General features: G+C 43.0%; 1 protein-coding gene across 2 annotated transcripts in view; it reads left to right on the top strand.

The window, feature by feature from the left end:
• Positions 1-20,383, top strand: part of EPHA4 (EPH receptor A4) — a 105,387-nt gene that overhangs the window by 66,568 nt on the left and 18,436 nt on the right. For both annotated transcript variants that reach the window (XR_010029156.1, XM_063166790.1), the window contains exons 6-11: positions 10,011-10,135; positions 11,301-11,460; positions 13,334-13,445; positions 18,567-18,625; positions 19,376-19,489; positions 19,671-19,856. Coding sequence is in view for 1 of the 2 variants with exons in the window: in XM_063166790.1 (XP_063022860.1) it covers positions 10,011-10,135; positions 11,301-11,460; positions 13,334-13,445; positions 18,567-18,625; positions 19,376-19,489; positions 19,671-19,856 (756 nt within the window). In the remaining variant the exon portion in view is untranslated. The remainder of the gene's footprint in view (positions 1-10,010; positions 10,136-11,300; positions 11,461-13,333; positions 13,446-18,566; positions 18,626-19,375; positions 19,490-19,670; positions 19,857-20,383) is intronic.

The raw sequence follows: 20,383 nt of genomic DNA, 5'->3' as shown, positions 1-20,383 counted from the left end.
TCCACTTGGGGTTTTTCCAATTGACACAATTTTAAAACAAATAATGCACTGGTTTTCAGTATCCAGCATAAAACCAAAATAATGAAACCCCTTTATAAGTTTAATTATGTGCCACCTATGATGTAATTGGCTACTGACATCATGAACTAAGATTTTAATTTTAAGGTTTATGTGTTTCAGGAAGCTTAGGACTCTTCCCCAGTTTGTACCTCATCACATTTTTTTTTTTAATGAATGGCAAACATAGGTAATTTTGCTTCTTGTAGCAACACTGTGTGCAGAGTTTTTTCTCTCTCATTGGGTCTATTAATGATTTTTAATTTCCTGAACAAATCTGCCCGTTGTGGGTGAAGGAAAGGGGGTTTAATTCAGTTCCAGTGAAAGGACCTGGTGGGAGAACTCCAAGTGTGAGTTAAGTGTGCTGTAGTCTGATTCTCTGTGGTACTTTCCAACAGCACAGAGTATCTTTGTTCCCTGGAAAAGAGACACTTTGGTGGGGGAGTATATCAGAGTGTTTTGGAGCATCCTGCAAGAAGGAGGATCTCAAGTGCTGTCAGAGCAGTGTTCTTCACAAAGTGCTGCTAACCTGAGCCCAGAAAACCCTAACCTTGATTCAATCACAAGCATTTCTCAACAGCACAGAGATGGTATCATGTCAAATCCATCTAACCTTTGTACAGAAGGTACTTCACTGAAGTTCCAGTTGAATGCTCTGAATATCAGCTATAATTAAAATGTATAGCTTGTTCAGCTGAAATGTAAATACATAAATGCAAACCTTCTGCACCAGCCTCCTCTGTGTGATGGAGCTGAAACTAAATATGGCTGATGTTCCTTACCTTTGGTGGCTTTGAAACAATTTATGCACTCAAGTTATAAGATTTGAGTTGTGATTCTTGTTGAGTGAATCCTGGTTTTGGGTTCTGTTGGGTGCTGCAGGTTCAGGAGGGCATGGCTCAGGCCCAGCCTGCAGTGGCTCTTGGAGCTGTGGATCACAGTGGGAGTAAAATGTTTATAATTTTATTACTTTTTCTTCCCTCAAGAATCTTGCCATTTCTGACTTTGGATGATTGATCCAAGAAACCCAAATGGCAAAGTCTAAATCTCTGCTATTAAGGCAGCACTTCAGAAACCAGCATGAGGCAATGTGGCCAAATCTATTTATTAAAATAGCAAATGCTGCTTTAGCAGAATGAGTCATGCCATTTATTTATTTATTTATTTTGTTTAGAAGATACTTCAGTATTTCCAAAGCATCTAAGTGGCAAATAGGGCAGAGACTTCTGTTTGTCTGGATTTTAAAAAGGCTTTTAAGCAGCACTTTTTACAAAATCTAATATTCTTAATGCTGAAGGTAAGTGACAAAGGACATTACTTAGCACATGTATATACATCATCTAGACATCCTTGTTTCAAGTAAATAAGAAGTAACTGTGTGAGAACCAGGGAGAGCAGTGTTGGGAGATGCCTTGGGTGCCAAATCACACATTTGCCCCATAATGGATTAAGCTTTATGCCATAACTGTTGGGTAACGAACAGGTGAGTTGGTGGTAAGTATAAGAAAGGACCAGGGAGCAGAAATGAGGTTTTCTGTTAACAGATACAGACAAGGGGCATCAGGTGAGAGCTGTCCTATGCCCTGTGAGACAAAGGGCTGCCCCTTTGGGCTATTACAACAGCAGGGTCAGTATTTTTATGTTGTTTTATGGAATATTGAAACACTGTTGTAAGAGGCTTGAAAGCTGAGCACAGGTGGTTTGCAGGGCACAGATACAGTCAGTTATTTCACTGGTTCTGTGCAATTTGGGAACAGCTCTTCCCCTCTTGGGTGCTGACTCATGATGTGAGTGCAAACATATCTTAACTGTGGGCAGGAGGATGGCACAGTGAAGGAGGAGCAGCTGGATGGTTGTTTGACTTGAGGAAGGGCTTAGAGAATGGGATAGGGGTCTCATTTCAGGGTAACTGGAGTTTCTGTAAGTGTAGCTTTGATTTCCTGGTGGCAGGGGCTGAGGGGAGTGGAGTTTGTTTAGAAAAGGCAGCTCAGCAGATCCTCCTCCTGTGCAAGGGTGAAAGACAGGCTGTTTCTGGGCAGGAATTAACTCTGGTGGCTACTTCTGGCTTCCTGGGAGGAACAGCAGGACATGTGGGTGAGGCAGAGCTGCCCTGAGGGAAAGATGCTAAGTGGAGCATTTTGCTCCAGACTACTTATTTTGAGCTGTTGGGGAATGCTCAATTTCCAACTTTATTAGCTGCTTTAATAGCTAGGGGATATGGTCTCTAATCCCTCCTTTCAGCTCCCCCAGAGCCACTGTCCTCAGGGGGGCTGTACATTGTGTCATAGCATCAGGGGTTTCTGGTGGTCTGTGCTTGCTTGGACCAGCATCTGAGAAGCAAGAGGATGATTCCAGCACGTCCTTCCACAAGTGTCCCACCCAAATTCAGGTCCTGGAGTCCCTAAGTGTCACATCTAAGTGTGACAGCTCTGGCCCACAGCAGTCTGTTTTTCTGGACTGCCTGGTCTATTTTTCCTGCTTCTCTCAAGCCAATATAATGCAGTGGAGCATCAGTGTTGGCTTCTTTAGGCTACAAAATTTATTGCTGTTTATACTGGGTCAGATTCCAAGCTCAACCAGAGGGAAGAGTAAGTGCAGCGTGACTTGCTTTGTGACCAGCGGCTCCAAACCTGCTCGGGTCAGACAGCTGCTGACTAATTATCCATCTTAACAAATTACTTATAGCTCTAGAGTTTCTAGAGCAACTCACAGCTCAAAGTATGTTCACCCTTCCATGTTAATCATTCTAGCATTTAGAAATGTTTTGGTGCTGGGGTTTTTAAGTGTTTGCGATGTTCAGATAGATTTTTATAAATTGCCGTCCAACTGAAAGGCTTGTTTTCCTGTTTGTTTTAAACTGGCATTGGTACATACAGGAAATACACGGTATTCTGCCATGTTTCTGTTGGCAACTATTAAGTTATCCTTGTCAGAACATGCCAACAAGATTTCTTAGCAAGCGAGCAGAAAGAAAACAAGCAGTTTTCAGATGAAACAGACCCCATGCTTGAGTTGTAATACAAATCTTTTGCTAAATGCTATGTAGATTCTATAATCTTTTGGTTTAAGGCAATCTTTGAGATTGTAGGTTGCAGATTCAGATCTTTGGAGTAATTCCAGACCTGCATTGCATAAGCTGACATCATTATTTGGCCTTCAAAATTGGAGGAGCCAGTACCTGAAAATAATGTACTGCTGTCAAGAGCTGTGGCACTCTTTGATCCCCAGAACGAGCCATCTCCTGGGCTTGCAAAAATCTTCTTCACCCTCCCTTCATTTCTGATGTAAACCACAGGGAACTCAGGTCACATCTCAATTCCTGTAATAGTTTTCAGCTAAATTAGAGGAGTTCTGGTATGTTGAAGTAGTCTGTGCTAAAAGTGACACAGAACTGGATGTGCAGCCCAGAAAATCCACAGGCTCTTTGTGGATGCTCAGCAGCCACTGCTAGTCGCCAAGAAATGAGGCTGGACTTAGGTAGTAAAAGTACAGCACTCTAATAATCCTCAACTACTACTATTTGTTGCTGCTGAGAGCCTGGGTTTTCCTTCAAGCTTTTGATTTGATGCAAGTCAGAGCCAGCTTTTGTGGTTTGGCAAGATATGCAGCACAGGTTCTTTAGGGAGAGGCAAGAAATGAAAACTTTAAAACAGAGGAAATGTTTAAAACATAATAATACTGTGTTAACAGTCTTTAAAATCTCATTTTCTAGCCCCTTTCTTTACGAACACGTCATTACAAACAACTGATGTGAGCTTGTCCCTAGGTTTGCGGGCCTGTCGCTTGTTTTCCTCAGAGGGCTGTGACTGGGTTTCAGAGCCTGGAAAGCAAGGGAAGATCCCTTGTGCCTGTTATTTTGGGATGAAAGTGTCCTGTGAGAATGTCCTGTGGCCAAGCTGGTGCTTTCCCTCAGCAGTAAATGAAGGAGGGAAAGTTCAGCTCAGCAGCATTAGGGCTGGCTAAAGGGATTGGGAGAAGCAGGCCAAGCTCAGCTGTCACACTGCTTCTCCCTTCGCTGGCTGGGATTTTGGTGTGTGGGTGGATAACCTGGGGCACTTTACTCCACGGGAGGAGATTTAAAGCCTTTGCTTTAAACACTAAAAGCGTGAAAGTGCTGCCCTGAATGTTGGCTGTCTCACTCCCCAGGCTGGGAGGTGTTCCTCGCCCGTCGTCATTCCTGGGGGAAGGAGAGGCAGACGGTGGGAAGACAGAGGACTCGGGAATGTCTTGGGAAGCTTCCAGTGGCTTGCTTGAGCAATCAGGCCTCTAGATCCTTGTCCAAGTCTTAACCTGGCCCAATCATCGCTAGCACAAATGTTTGCTCCACTTTTACAGAGGGAATAATGAAAAAAGCCCCAAATATGCATGTGGTTAGTTTGTAAAGCGCAGAGGCAGCCCACAGACTCTGGCAGGTCCCTGGGAGAAGGCGTAGCTGTCATGCTGACAGTGAGGAATGGGAATGCCAGACTCCAGCTTGGCTCCTCAGACGTGCACAGACATCTAATCTGGGAGTGCACATCGCCTCACACATGTGCAGGAGCCTTTGCTCTGTTATCCTGATGAGCATACATGCCTTGTGCATATGCTTTGCATATGTTTGGAACTGTGGTCATGCTAAAATGCTTTCTGGTCCCAGTGAGGCCACATCTGGAGTGCTGTGTCCAGTTCTGGGATCCTCAGTACAAAAATGAAAAGGAGTGACTGGAGAGAGTGCAGTGGATGCCACAAAGATGCTGAGGGGTCTGGAGCATCTCTCTTATGAGCAGAGACTGTGGAGTCTGGGCCTGGTTAGTCTGGAGGAGACTGAGGAGATCTCATTAATGCAATAATGAGATCTCAAAGGGATGCCAAGAGCATGGTGCCAGGCTCTTTTCAGTGGTGCCCAGTGATGGGACAAGGAGCAAAGGCCAGAAACTAAAACATAAGCAGTTCCTCAGCATGAGGAAGAACAGCACTGGAACAGCCACCCAGGGAGGTCATGGAGTCTCCCCTTCTGGAGACATTCCAAACCCATTTGGATTAATTTCTGTGTAACCTGCCCAGGTGACCCTGCCTTGGCAGGGGATTGGACTGGATGATCTCCAGAGGTCCCTTCCAACCCTAACAATGCTGTGATTCTGTGGAAGAAAGCTGCCTTCTTTTTAATTTATTCTGATAAATATGTTTTAGTTTTATGTAAAACTATGTAAATAATTTTATGTAACTAAAGAAGGTTGGACATTTCTCTCTTCCCTAGATTTGAAGTCAGTGTGACAGCTAGTCAACTAAAATCCCCTCTTACATGAATAAAATTATCAGAATCTGTTTTAATAATTTCTAAAGGCCCAGAGCTTGGGCCTTTAGAAATTATTAGAACTGCATTTGGTTCTTTGTGCTGAATATAATTTTCTTGCTGTGAGATTATTTACTAATATAATTTACAAAATCTCATGTAAACGCCCGCAGTGTTACAAGGTAAATAGTCAAAGAGAAAACCTGAAATGTGCCAGGTTCCCTTAAATATGTTGTGTCCTAATCAAGAGAAGATTTTTTTAATGGAAAACCTTTTATTTTCGTGCTTTGATTTCTAAGAGGACTTTTCTTCAGGGTTAGATTCTCAGAAATATGTTCTTTTTTTCTCTCTCTTTTTTTTAAGTAATTAATAATGGAGCAGGCTTTTAGTATCTACCCTGGAAGGTAAAAACCCTTAATCACAGTAACATCATTAGTGCTTTCAAGCATTTAATTTTGCTGCTTGACAAAGCGCATAGCCATTGATAAGAACAAATAAGTGTTGTGTGCAATTGAGGGAATAAAGAAAAGCATGAAAACCCCTAAGCTTCAAGTAATTAAATTTAAATATGTTATTTGAATTTAGCTGAGATAATGTACAAACTGTGGGTATATTTTTCAGTCAGTGAAAGACCCCTTGAGTAAACATGATCCATTTAAATTCAAATCAGGGGGAGTGGAAAGTAAACCCCGCTGTGGGTAAGAAGGCATCTTCAATAAAACACTGGGCATTGTGTATCTTTGATATCTGAGTACTCATGTGCTGTAGTTTTATAAAGGGCTGTTTTCACTCATGGATGCCTACATGCCAGAGACTTTATTGCATCTATTTATTTCCTGTTTTTTTCCTCTTTCCATTCCCCCCCCCCTCCTAATTTGAACCAGTAATGAAAAACTGACACTCTGCCTCTGCCATCCTTTAAAGTGCCTCGAAAGTGCTACAATTCAGCACTGGCTAGCCTTGGGACATGGCTTTATGGCATTTGGGTGAAGTTTTTGTAGTACATCTGTGCTCTTTCTCTCTCTGTAGGCCTCAAGCTCAGAGCTGAGGTAATAAAACTACTAGTAGGTGTTTAATGGCAGGTTATTGAGGAAGTAGATGAAAGAAAATTGCAACATTCACATCAGTAGGGAGCAGGGTTTTTAAGGGAGAGGAACTGCTGAGCTTTGAACTCAGGAAAGTTACACTTGGTGCTTTTGTTCGAGGGGAGACCCCTTTTTAGACACCAAAATACCTCATTTTGTGAAATGGGCTGTTCTGGTGAATTGGTGCTTGGTATGTGCAGTCTGTGCACGTGTGGCAGAAAGCTGGCTGTTGTAAGCAGTGATGATTGAGAAACAAGTCATTGCTTACTGCTCCTTTCCAAACATAAAGGAGCAGGGTGGAGGAAAGTGCAAAAGGTGAAGGAAAAAGTGATCTCCCACTCCCTTCCATAAGTCATCATGGGATCTTACTGTGAACACCTTAATTGTGAACATTATTCTTTTTGGTCAAGCTGTCCTCAATGTGTTTTATGTAGGAATGTATGAATCTAATGAACAGTTAGCCCACGCACATAGGAGAGAGTATTCTGTCTTTTATTCTGCTTGTGATCAAAGCATCATTTTACAACCTGTTACATGTTTATCTTCACATCATCCCCAAGAGGCAATTTAAAGGCAAAAGGCAGAAGAACAAAGAATGTAAATATTTTGCACAAGCTCACTCAGAAGGCTGTGTCTGCTGCCTGGGGTGCCATGTTGAGTTGGCAGTGCTGTCGTTCTCTTTGTCCTGGACAATATTGACCAGACTCTTGTGCCCTTTGGTAATACATGTGCAAGGAGAAACTGATGTTCTTCCAGGAGTCCAGTCTTTCAGGTCAGATAATGGATCCTGAAAAAACAAGGGAAAAAAATAACACTGATTTGTAAGGCTATTTGCAGAAATAAAGGGGAATTGGTAACTGAGGATTGTATGCAGTGGCATAACTGTAGTACCCTCTGGATACTGGGTGCAGCTCCTCGAGGTCCTCAGAGTTTCAGCTCACCATCCTATTGCACAGACCACTGTAGGTCTGTGCTGCAGGGATGGAGGTCACTCCTGAAGAGCTTCTTGCAGTTCTGTAGTTGGACTTTGCCATTCTTAGGACTTCTGTATAGCTATGGAGAGGCAGGATGTGCAGGCAATACAAAGTTATGAACAAGTGGCTCATCTGCAGAATCCAGGACAAAAGAAGATACTGAAAGTTAAGGAGGATGAATTTGCATATAAAGGGCAGGAAGAAAAAAAATATGGCCATTCTTAAAAGCGTAAGGAGTAATGAAGGAATTGATGTACAGGTCCTTTTTGTGTCCTGGAAGGCAGGAGCATGTTGCTTATTCCAGTATGGTATAGTGCCTAAGATCAGCTGTCCATTTTTTGTGAGAAGTGAGAAAGCACTTGTTAAGCTATATAAAGCTGAGAGTCTTTCACTGGAAGGCTTAGTTAATATAAATTCTTCTGCTGCAAGTAGCCATTTTACAGACAAGAAATGTGTTTTCATACAGCACTTACCAGCCCAATATTGAAGGACTCACTAAATTCCAATATAGATGCTTGCTGAAATGAAATGGCAAACCAAGGAGGTTAAAGAGAGGATAAAGGAAAGAAAGGGAACTTTCTCTCTACAGTTCTTGAGGTCAGAGCAGCATAAGTGATGGATTCTCAGCAAAAAGAATTGCTTGTCTGCCCTGCATGAGGCAGCGATTAACTAAGCAGATTTCTCTCCGCTTGGTTTATCAGTAATGGCGTGTGTGTGTGTGTTTTAGGGTAACAAATCTGATTTCTAATTTATTAGCTGAGCAGTATTCTTATTGCAGAGGGGAATTATAGAAAGGTTTGATTCTCTCTTGAGGAAGTGTGAGGTTATTAAGCAGGTTTGCAGTCGTGCCACAGATATAATTTGATGGAGCACACCTGGATCCTCCCTGTTGGCTGTGTGTTTATAGTCTCCTCTGTCATTCAGTATTTGCCTTTGCCTGTGAGAGACAGACAAGGAAAAAAGAGATAAAGGTTTTGGAGGCATTTCTAACAGAGATGCCAAACTGTCAAATAGTAAATTGGGAAGCAGCTCCCTGATGGTTTCACATCAAGAGGAGACACCCTTTTGTGACTGCAGCATCTACCGGTTATTTTCACTTCCATCAGAACTGTCTGATATGGTCAAGTAGGTTTGAGGCTTTCAACATTCAATTTTCCTTTCATTTATAGTGACTGTTTTATTTATTTGCCTTTCTTGGTAGTTTTCAAGGATATCTCTTTCAAGGATACTTTTAACTTTATAACATTTTCATGGATCGTCATTCCAAAGTTAAAGGTAGAAAAGAAACAAAAAGAAAGGGAAGTGGGGGAAAAAGAGCAGCTACAGCATCAGGGGACAAAAGAAGAAATATATTCAATTTAGGAAGACCTCTAATCTCTGGTTATACAGGACAGCTTTGTTAGATAAGATTAAAAATTTCATGAATGTCCCTTTTTATCCCTGGAGACTCCACCATTTATACCAGCTATTGTCAGCATCAAAAGAGCTTGATAACAGCTGGCTAGAGATGTGACCACACAGCAACACAACAGCAAGGAAGGGGCAGCCGGGTTCATAAATCTTCAGAAAGCCCGTTCCCCAGCACAGCCATGAATCTGCTGCTATCACAGGCAAAGGGAGAAGGCATTGTCCTCCAGCCAGTCAGAAACCTGAACTTCAGCATTAGCAGGGGCTCTTTGGGCAGTGCACGATGCACAAAGAGATGTTTTCCATTATCTTCTTCATTGCAGCCTTTATTACTGACACAGATACAGTTTAAAGGGTCTTGGAGTTTAGCTTGTTGCTAGGTAGAGTATTTCCAAAAATGCTGCAGCCCTTCCTTATCCCTGGTGGTGCAATCCTGCTCTTTCTGTTCATGGCATCAGTGCAGCACCACGTGGGACAGGGTCAGGAGATGCCATTTTGGCGCACACTGGACCAGTCTCTGGTATCTTTTGGCTGGGAAGGAGCTACCAAAGCCAGATTCTGGCCCTTGGCCATTTTCCAGGGACTGCTCAGATTTGGTTGTAAGCAGGGCAAGTTATTAGGCACAAATTGGCTCAGATTGTTGAAATACAAGTTTCCTGGTTTTAATGGGAGGGCCCAAATTAATATGTATTCAGCTTTACTCTGGCCTTACTAAATTCAGTGGCAATATTTTCTCAGCTTTAGAGAAAACAAGATTGGAACCTCAGGAACTTAATAGTTCCTTTGAAGTAAATAGCTAATGGAATAACATCAGTTAATTTTAGGAGATGGAAGAAGAGAGTGACTGTGGACCAAAATGACACAGGACGAAAATAAGAGATCCTTTTAGTACCACAATCTCTTATGAAAGTTTTACTGGGCAGCATGAACATTGCAGTGCTTAGACAACTGTGTTGTTACTTCAAAACCCACCTATCTAGTACTGTCCAGCATCCAAACCCAATCTTTCTTAGAGATGATTAAGTGTCATGTTGGTAGAGAAAACAGGAAAAATCTTTAATGTTTCTAATTTCCCCTCACCCTCACCCCCCAAGAAAAACACGGTTTCTGAAAGTGCTCATGTTGTGAAAGTTCCAACTAAAAATACATGTCCCTCATTAAAACTAAGTGATTGCTTATAATGTTTCTTTGTTTTTTGTTTTTTCCTCCTGGCAGCTCCGTCCCCGATTGCATTGATCCAGGCTAAGGAGATAACAAGGCACAGTGTTGCCTTGGCTTGGCTGGAACCTGACAGGCCAAATGGAGTCATCCTGGAGTATGAGGTCAAATACTATGAAAAGGTACTGCTCAGAAATGGACAAGCCAGGAGTTCCCTTTGGGCTTGGGCACAGCTTTTTTATTTCATTCCACTGTGGTTTATTTCCTGATAGGATTCCATCATTTGAAACGAGATAGATTCAGTTTAATAAAATCCAATTAAGGATTTCATGCACTTGAATGGTTGCTTGAAAGAGTAAGATTCATAGGCTGTTCCTGCTGTACAGTATGAATTTATTTTGTTATTTCTTTCCTACCTAGAAACTGAGCTTTTATAGCAATCACATTTATAATGAGAGTCAATAGTATTGGGCAGAAGTGAGACATTAGCTTTCCTTCATAGACAGAAGTATAATAATGAAGTATATAACAGAGTCATAATAATAAGATCTGTTTGCCGACAGCTTCTGCTTAAAATGATAGTGTGGACTGGCTGGCTTTTAATAGAGAATAAGGAGAGAAAATTAGATTCTTCATACTTTCCAAGTTGAGGGAGATGTTATTCCTTCAAATAACTTCTCAAGTAGGGAATTATGAAAAGAGCTATTTTCTTTGAAGGGTCTCTGCAAAAATGAACAATTACCTGCTCTTGCTTGTGCGTGCTGTCTCTCACATGCACACGAATACTTCTAATTTTTTTATTAAAAAAATTCACTTACTTGCTTTCCACATACATTGAAAGGCACTTGCTTTGCAGGGAAGCTAGATTATTACATTTTCGGATAGATTTTCCAGCCAAAAATAGAATGATTTTTAATAATGGACTTTCTGGAAGATATTTTCTAAGTCTTTTCTTTTTAAAAATATTTTTATCCTTTTTTTATATGGCTTCTGGCTGGTAGGAAGAAAAGGAAAGTGCCAGCGTGTGTGAGTAAAACGTGCTTGTTCATCAAGAGGATCCTATTTGAATGCTTGGCCGTTTTCCAAGGGTTTTCACTGTGTGACTTCTTAAATAATCAGTGATATATGAGCATCATGCGTACTGCCTCATCCTCCTTTTTTGGCTTGCTCAGAGCCCCGTGCAGCACACGGTGCATGGGGGATTGAGCAAGGCCAGCAGCAGGAGCCCTCAGGGTGTATTTTGAGAATTCCATTGCTGTTACTCATCTTTGATCAGACAGTTTTGGCAAGGCAGCGGGGTTCCAGGTTCACAGCTTCACTCCATCACGCCGTGCTCTGCCTTGGCAGGACCAGAACGAGCGCAGCTATCGCATCGTGAAAACGGCCTCCAGGAACACCGACATCAAAGGGCTCAACCCCCTGACCTCCTACGTGTTCCACGTCAGGGCCAGGACAGCAGCAGGCTATGGAGACTTCAGTGGGCCCTTCGAGTTCACCACCAACACAGGTAAAGGCCTCCCCACCCCGTCCCTCTGCTGCTGCTCCTGCAGAGAGTGCTGATACAATGGGCTGTGTGCGGGGAGTTTCACGTCGGATGCTCGTGTGATAGATGAGTAATGCCATGATTGACTCTCACAATTAATAGACAAATATCGTGTACATAGGTTAAGAAAAGTTTTATCGATTTATAGCTGTGTTATACCCCTGGCATGGTTATCAAGGGACAGCTGGAGTTGGGACATCTGGCTTGTCACTATGGAACATCCAATCAGGATTTGAGGAAGATGTCCCCACCACTGGGCAGCCAAGAAGGGGTTGATGGACAGAACTTTTGGAGACGTTAAAGGGTTAAAAAGGGAAACCTCCATTGTGAGGGAGCTGAGCACATGGCAGAGAAATCTTTTGCTTCCAGCACTGTAACCTTTTTTCTTTATTCACTCTTCTGTTGGATTTTTGATAAGGTTTAATAAACCTTCCTAAACTATGAAAAGTGAGTAGCTATTTCTCACACTTGGACTGTGGTGTGTGTGCTCTGAGAAAATGTTCCTGCATGGCCACATGGCTGTTGGTGATGGCATGGTGCTGGCCCAAGACATCTGTTTGGATATGCTACATTATTGTATTTGCAGGGACCCCCATGGCAGGGAGGAATGATGAATCTAACTCCATGTTCTCAGAGGGCTAATTTGTTATTTTATGATACTATATTATATTAAATAATGCTAAACTAAACTATACTAAAGAATACAGAAAGGATACTTACAGAATGCTGAAAAGATAATAATGAAAACTCCTGACTCTCTCCAGAGTCCTGACACAGTTTGGCCCTGATTGGCCAATGAGTGAAAACAACTCACACCAGAATCCAATGAAACAATCTTCAAACACATTCCACATGTGAGCAAAACACAGGAGAAGCAAATGAGATAATAGTTTTCCTTTTCTCTGAGGCTTCTCAGCATCCTAGGAGAAAAATCCTGGGCGAAGGGATTTTTCCAGAGAATGTGAATGCCACACTGTATTGTAGATTCTAGCAGTGACAGTGCTTCACTGTGATATAGGGAAACAGGCACCCCATAAACACTTGGAAGCCATTGATGCTTGAGAGATTTTGTTTTCTGAAAAGCAGACATTTGCACGTTTCTGGAATATCTTATTTCAAGGAGAATAGAGCCCTGTTACTCCCCTTTACAAGCTATTGACACAGATCAGTCAGGTGTCCTCCATCAGCTCCCATACTTGCACTTTTCTTTAGACAGTTATATAAAGACAAGAATGTTCAAACTGTGTTGTCAGTAAGGCTTTTCACTTTGCTCAAGGAAACATGCAGATTTAGCCCGCAAAATGTTTGCTTTTCAGTGGCAGAAAGGCACTGTGACCAAACCTATTTTATTTCGGACATAGAGGTCTCCTTAAATCAAGTTAAGGTCATTGCAGTTAGTGGCAATATCATTCAGGATGTTAACAACTGAAAACAATCCATCAGGAAGAGAGTAGCAGTTTTAAAATTACTCTCCTAGTCTGGAGTGATCATCTGGCCCCCCTGAAAGAAAAAGGAGGAGGAAAGAAGTGTGGAAAGTAATTAGAAAGGCAAAAAATTAGTCATTATACCCTCTGAGCAGCACTGGAGGGGAGAAGGAGAGGGAGTCCTTGTGCCTGGTGAACTGAAGTTCCCCAAATAATTATCAAACATCATGTCTTCAGCTCATTAGCAGTTGGAAAAATTGTGTTAAATGACTGTATAATAAAGACCTGAAAGTAGATGTGAGTGCTACTCTAAACCGCCTTCATAAGCCAGAAAGCTCATTGAGCTCATTGAGTGCTACCTAGGTTGATTTTTTGAGGTTGTCTGACACAAATGCTCCCTTTTCTGTTTTCAGTTCCTTCCCCCATCATTGGCGATGGTACCAATCCCACAGTGCTTCTTGTTTCAGTGGCTGGCAGTGTTGTTCTAGTGGTCATTCTCATTGCAGCCTTTGTCATCAGCAGGAGGTAAGAACTTAAGCTTCTCTCTCCCTCTCTCTCTTTCATCAGGCAGCTTTTTGTCTCCTCCAAACAAAGCTAAATTCTTTGATTAGCATCATAAACAGTACATTTGCATTACAAGCCTTCTCCCGTGTAGCTTTGATCTTCTCCACGTTAGTACCAAGCAGCAAGTGATGTAATGGCAATAGTTCCAGCTCTATTTGCCCTTCAAATGCAAAGCTGATTCCAATAACTGGCATTGAGAAGCAAGCCGGCTAGAGATTTGTGGTTAGTGTAATTTGAAGTTAACTTTAATGGGTATGGGTACAGTAGATTTTCTTGGACTGACTCCTGACAGACAGGGAGTAAACAACGGCAGTTTTGTTAACTAAGCCATCAGACTGCTATGCTGGTGATTTTTGTGCTAGTCTGTGAGTCTGTACTAGTCCTTCCTCTGTGAGGAGGGGTATGACTGTAAAATGGAAGCCACAGTCATTCAGCATCAGATGCAGTAACACAGCAGAACTGGATCGATGGGTGTTTCATCAATGCAGCACCATAATCATCACCAAGTGCTTGTTCATTCTCCCAAATTCAACCCAGGCATCAGGAACAATCCTGTGAGTGGGAGGACAGTGTAGCAGAAACACAGTGTGAGTGTTTCTGTCTTCATCTTTGTGTTCAATCTCATTTAAAAAGATCAGCATGATCTTGCTTCAGTGTAATTTTGAGATAAAACTGCTTGTATCATTACTGCATCTGAAGCCTGGGATCTCAATGATGCACATGTTGTCAATCTCTGTTGGTCAGTTTAATGGCATCAGCTGTAAATGCACTCAAACTCCTCTTCATTTGCTCTCTTTAAATTGTCCTGGGGAGCAGTTAAGTGACTGTGATTGTAATATCTGGAAAGTAGACATGCATTGTGATCACTTTCTGTGGGTGTTCAACTCAAAGACTCTGTGCTGGCAAGAGGAAAGAAGAGCAGAACATATGAAAATGTGGTGTGGAGAGACAGGTTTATTAAAAGGCATTGCAACAGAAAATAGCACCACTGAGCTTGATGACTTAATCTCCTCTTGCTTTTATTGATCACTTTATTATTTAAGGTAGGATTGATAGCAGGATACATTGGATTTCTAATTATGAGTCTCCACCTTGGAGAATTGAGCCTGTCGAGCTGCTTTGAGATGATTCCTTCCCCTTCTCCCCCCATAAAAAAATGTCTCTTCCCAAGGCTGATAAACATTGCTTGGTGATTGGCCCTCAATGGATCACTCTTTAGAAAATGAACTGTCAACCCCTTGCCCTCGTATTGATTCTCGTTAGGATCGGCCATAAAGCTGTCAGAGGAGAGGCTGCCTGGAGCCAGGTGCTGACAGACCTGCTGGGCTCAGACAGCTCTGCCCAGGGCTGTCTGCTCACTTATCTCTGCCCAGGCTGTGCAGGCACACAAAGGCACCTCAGAGCAGGTGGCAGCAGGGACAACAGCCACTCCAGGCACTGGTGGCAGTGGGGATAAAACATCCTGGTGGCCCTGGGCTCGGGGATGTCCCCTGGCTCTGCCCTGGCCTCTTTCAGAGGGGCCATGGGAGGGGAAAGAGAGAGCAAGATGAATGAAATACTAGGACAGTGAAACTGCTCTGTGCATACTAATGGTGCCTTGCTAATTAATAGCCCTTAATACACAGCTCTCCAGTAGCTGGAAGTAGCTCTCAATAAACAGAATCTACTTTAACATTCACTGTTGCTCTAATGATTTTAACCACCATCACAATGTCATTTAGAGGTGTGGACTTTGGGGATATTTCACGATGTTCCTACGCCAGCAGAAGTTAATAGCAAAATAATTATACTTTGTTACAAAATTACTTCAGATGAGAATAAGCTTTTCTGTCCAGAGAGTCCCCATGAGAAGGTTTTGTAATCTAACCATGACCTGAAAGTCATATTTGTACAATCAAGCCTGTGCTTTGGCCTGCAGACATGGCCTCTGTGCATCCACGAGCCAGTGTGGGCACAGGGCATATGCTGTGGGTGCCCACTTTTGAGCACTGGGTTATTACTGATAATTTAGCCTCATGCTTTTTTCAAGACATTGTTCAAATCCCAAAATTCATCTTTGCAGCAGAATTAGTGCAAGGACTTTGCCTTGAGGCAGCTCAGGCTGTTTGGCTCTGTCCTGCTAGCGAGAAGCAATCTGCCTAATGTTCCTGTAAACTTGCCGAGGTTTGGATGGGGACAGCCATGGAGCACCGGCAGGACAGGGCGGGGGTGCTCCTAAACCCCACTCTGAAGGAATGCTGAGCGAAATTGCAGCATCTCAAAACGAGATGTAAAGGATTTGGGGAAGTGTAAAACAGGGAGAGACACCTTCTAAAAGGGTTTGTGTGTAGTAAGATGGTCTGACCAAATCCTCTGGTCACCTGAAAGTTTCTGTCTGAAATTCTCCCAGCTGATAGATGGATTTATCTTTGCTCTGCTGACACTTTTGCCCACCTTTTCCCGGTGGTGTTGGGGCAGGGGCTCTGCCAGCCTGGTGCCTGAGCCCCCATCCCCTCTGTGTGGGAACAGGAGGTGGGAGCAGGGTCATGGCAACCAGGTCCTGCTGTTTCACCTCAGTGCCTGCTAATTCCCCCGCTGTTAACTCCTCTTCATCACCAGCCCCACCTGTAGCTCTGCCTGTCTCTGGCCGCTGCAGCTCCTGAAAGCTCCTGTGTTCTTTTCCTGAATGCCGGTCCTTAATCAGCACTGCCCAAATCCCCGTAATTAGGGGGCTCGGATCCGTGACAAAGGCTCCCTTCTGCCACTCAGGTGAGCTGCCCCAGAGGCTGGGGCTGCCGGGCTGCTCTCCGGGACAATGGCACACAGCAGTGTCCTGCCCAAAGCCGGGCAGGAGAGGTCAGCAGGTGACACGGCGAGAGGTGGAAGTAGGTAGTTAGTTTAGAAGGTATTATTTAAACTTAATAAGCTACAATTACATTGCTTGAACAGTAATCCCTTTGTTTCCCTTTGCTTTTGCTGCCTTTGAGTTTTAGTGGCGGAAGGTTATTTTTTAATTTGTTGTGAGGGTGCTTGTGCTTTTTAAAAATAAGATAAAGAGAATTTTTTTCATACTTAAAATGCTTTCATGCAAAGTCTGTTTGCATTTTGTATTTCCCATCTGTGCCAGAACACTAATAAAATTATTTTGAAGGATCCTGATTAAAATGCAGAATCTTCTTTTTCCCTTTATTTTCCTTTCTTCTGAGATGGTTTCAGTTGTACAATACCTGAAACCATCTCTGCAGTCCCCTTAGTCTTTTGTGGCCTTGGGTGAGATTTGTGCTGCCCCTTCCTTGTTACTCAGTTCAGTAGCTGGGAGGAGAACATCATCCCATTATTTCACTCAGCTCTTTTATACCAGTGCTGTAAGTTCTGGGGTAAATAAACTGTTTAAGTAGATGTTTGGATCCAATGTGGGTTTCAATAATTCTCTTTTTGTGATTGGAGCCATTTGTGTGTCAAGAGAAGAAGCTCCCACTGGTTTGTGGTTGGATGTGTACCTGCTTCTTCTGTCTGAACACAAGTCCTGCCAATGTTGGGAGCTGTGACCCTTGGTTCAAAGATCAGGCTGTTGTCAGATGTCAAACAGGGCTTTTTTCCTTCTGTTTGATGGTTAATTTGCATGTTTTTATTCTTGGCATAGTGTTCTGTATGACCCAGCCCCAGGGCTGCAGGGGGAAGGGCTGGGGGTGGGCTCCCAGCTGGCAGCAGTGGGAAGCTGCCATTCCCCACAGGGCAGCTGCAGAGTGGGATGTGAGATGCTTCTTGCTGAGGGGCAGAGGGGTTTTGCTGACAGGAGAGGTATGGTAGGACTCAGGGAGATTTGCTGCAAGTGAGGCTCTCAGTTGTGTCTTTTCTTCTGATTACCTGGGAGGTTTTTGACCCCTTTCAGCTCACATCTTACAGGTTTTTGTTGTACCTGCTCTCATTTTCCTCTTCTCATTCACCATTTTCAGCCTGTTAGTTAACCCTGTGTCACCCTGGTGTCTCTGGCAGGCCTGGCTGTCCCCTGCCCCACTCGAGGCAGCAGCTGGACATTGCTGGCAGTGCCACTCTCCCCTCCTGCTCTCCAGGCTTGGTTTCTCCTTCTGCCTTCCCTCTTCTCTCCACCCCAGCCTCTTGCCGGTCAGCTCTCCTGGGTCTGACGGGGAAATTTGGATTTCCTGGGGACAGGCAAGCTGAGAGTAAGCAACAGTAAAGCCTTCTCTCCATCAGTGTCTGCTCTGTGCTTGGTTCTGAGCACTCAAGGATGGGTGGGTAAAAGCCCAAGTGATTTCTCTGCATCTACATACCACTGGATGCTGGGCAACCTCAAATTCCTGCACATTTGGCTGAGCAGAGTCCTCAATATCCTCCCTAATGGACTAACTTGTATCAGCTTTTTGTAGTGCTCCTTGTCCATTGAAGCTGAAAGCTGAACTAATTAAATGCATAACTAGATCACAGTATCACAGGTGTAGGTGTAGAAGTAGTAATCTATAGAATTAAAATACTCTGCTATGCTATTGCCTCCAGCTCAGAGAGTCAGTAGAGGAGTTCTGCCATCAGGACTTCTTCAGCCCCTTCAATTAAGCAGTGATTAAAAGAATTAGCAAAATCCTTGGGATCTTTATTTTTGATGGTCAGGGTTGGTGGTTCTTCCTTTTTTTTTCTGCTGAGATCCTGATTTCTGTGTTAAGAGACTTGTTTCCAGTTTTAAATTTGCAGTTAAATAAGTGTATTGATGTTGGCATTTGCCTAATGATGTTTGAAAGTCAATCTACCAAAACACCTCTGTTGCAGCATTTCAATCCCTGTGTGGTAGGGATAAAAAGCAATTTGGGCCCTCAATTGCAAAAGTAAGTTTGAAGAAAAAGTGGCTGAAGCACAAACTTTTTTTTCCCTTTCTTTAAAAGCTGAGATACAAATAGATTTGTGCATCCTTTGATGCTCTGTTGATGCCGGTAACACTCAGGGGAGTGTGAGGATCCTGCTGCCCTGGTTGTGTGTTGTGTCATGGCTGTGGCAGGTGCCAGCAGCTCGAGTCTCTGCAGGTCAGGACAGCTGGGCTTGTTCAGAGCGAGATCCTCCTTTGCACTCACTTGCTGTGCTTTGTCCTGACAGGCGCAGCAAGTACAGCAAGGCCAAGCAGGAGGCAGATGAGGAGAAGCACCTGAACCAAGGTAAAAGGCTTGGGGGGTTTGGTTTGTCAAACATGGCTCATGTTCTGGTGCTCAGGAAATAAGGGATTGCATTCCTCTAGAGGAGAACAGGTTTCTGTTTTCCTTCCTGCTTCAAAATTTATTTACTCTAGTAACAGGGAAAATAGAAGTGTCTGGGTAAAATGTTTGGAGGGTACAGAGAGGAGAAGGGTTTATCAAGTTTTTCCATTGTTCCTTGCCATTGAAAGATACCTGTTCTTAGCCACTTGATTTCTAGGCAAGGTTTTTCCCCTCAACACTCTGCTAAAGCAGTTTCTGAATGGGCCAGAGGCAATGCTGCAGGAGAGGGAGTGTGAATTTTGCTGCCTTTATTCCAGCACTGAATCCTATTGTTACTTCCATGCACCAAACCCAGGACCTGAGCTCAGAATTTCCTGGCTCCCATAGGAAAAAGGGGTTTAGTGTTTTAGTCTCACAGGTCCCTGACAGGTTAAGCTAGTGATGGCAGTGATTTGTGAAGCTCATTAATTGGCAAAAGCCTCATTCCTTACATCAATAATGGGAAATATTAAGTGTTTACACTTTAAAATATTGTACTGGGGGGAAAAAATACTTAAGTCCTTCCTTCCTTATCAGTCATTCCTGGCTTACAGTACATTTTTATTGTACACTCTCTTTGCTGTTGTATATCATTAAGGCTTCAGTCTCATATGTTCTGTGTTCAGCAGCATGTAGATCAGTGACTTCAAATAAAACATTTCTGCCTTGCAGGTGTTAGAACATATGTGGATCCTTTTACATATGAGGATCCAAACCAAGCTGTGAGGGAATTTGCCAAAGAAATTGATGCCTCCTGCATAAAGATTGAAAAAGTTATTGGTGTGGGTAAGTGCCAGAACTTTTGCATTTTTTTCCTGTAAATACACTTTTAAATTTGCTTTTAGGGAATGTGTGATCCTATGATTTTTGTACGACAGTTCTCCCAAATGTACTGACACAACAGTTTGACAACACAAGTGCATGCTTCAGGCTCCTGACCATGGATTCTTGTGCCTTTTTCTTCAAGGGGAGTTTGGTGAAGTGTGCAGTGGACGTCTCAAAGTGCCAGGAAAAAGAGAGATCTGTGTTGCTATCAAGACTCTAAAGGCTGGTTACACTGATAAACAAAGGAGAGACTTTCTGAGTGAGGCCAGTATCATGGGACAATTTGACCACCCCAATATCATCCACTTGGAAGGTGTAGTCACTAAATGTAAGTAGGTCATTTTCATGACAAGTCCAATTTAGAAGTCACTGAGAAATTAAGTCTGTATGGTGTGTGCTGGCTTTTTTTTTTTTTTCCTTCTTACTCTCTTTCCTGTAAAATGACAGATGGAACAGATCCACTGATAGCTAATAGGAGGAAATCAGTGCAGGACAAGTCATTAATCTTGTTGTCAGCTATAAATGGGTTTACGGTTTCAACTGATATTCTATCTGTAGGCAGCTTGTACAAGATTTTGTAGAGGGAATTAATACTGCAGGGGTTGGCTTTTTTTTATCCCTTCTTGCTATGCCAAGCAGGCATCTTTCACATCTTTGCTAGACTGAGATGATTGTTACAGGATAGGCAAAAGCAGATGGTGAGCGAAGAATTCAAAATGATGGGGCAAAAATACCAAAACAAAACTACACAGTCATATGTTTGAAGTACAAAGCACAGATGTAAGGAGCAAGCCTTTGAAACGAAGCAAGCTATTTTAGTGTGAAACTTGCTTATTTGTTTTCTCTGATTTACAG

Source organism: Melospiza melodia, chromosome 12 (assembly GCF_035770615.1).
Source record: "Melospiza melodia melodia isolate bMelMel2 chromosome 12, bMelMel2.pri, whole genome shotgun sequence".
NCBI classification, from domain to species: Eukaryota; Metazoa; Chordata; class Aves; order Passeriformes; family Passerellidae; genus Melospiza; species Melospiza melodia.
Note: the sequence above shows the minus strand (reverse complement) of the source record. Positions and strands in the feature narration are given on the sequence as shown.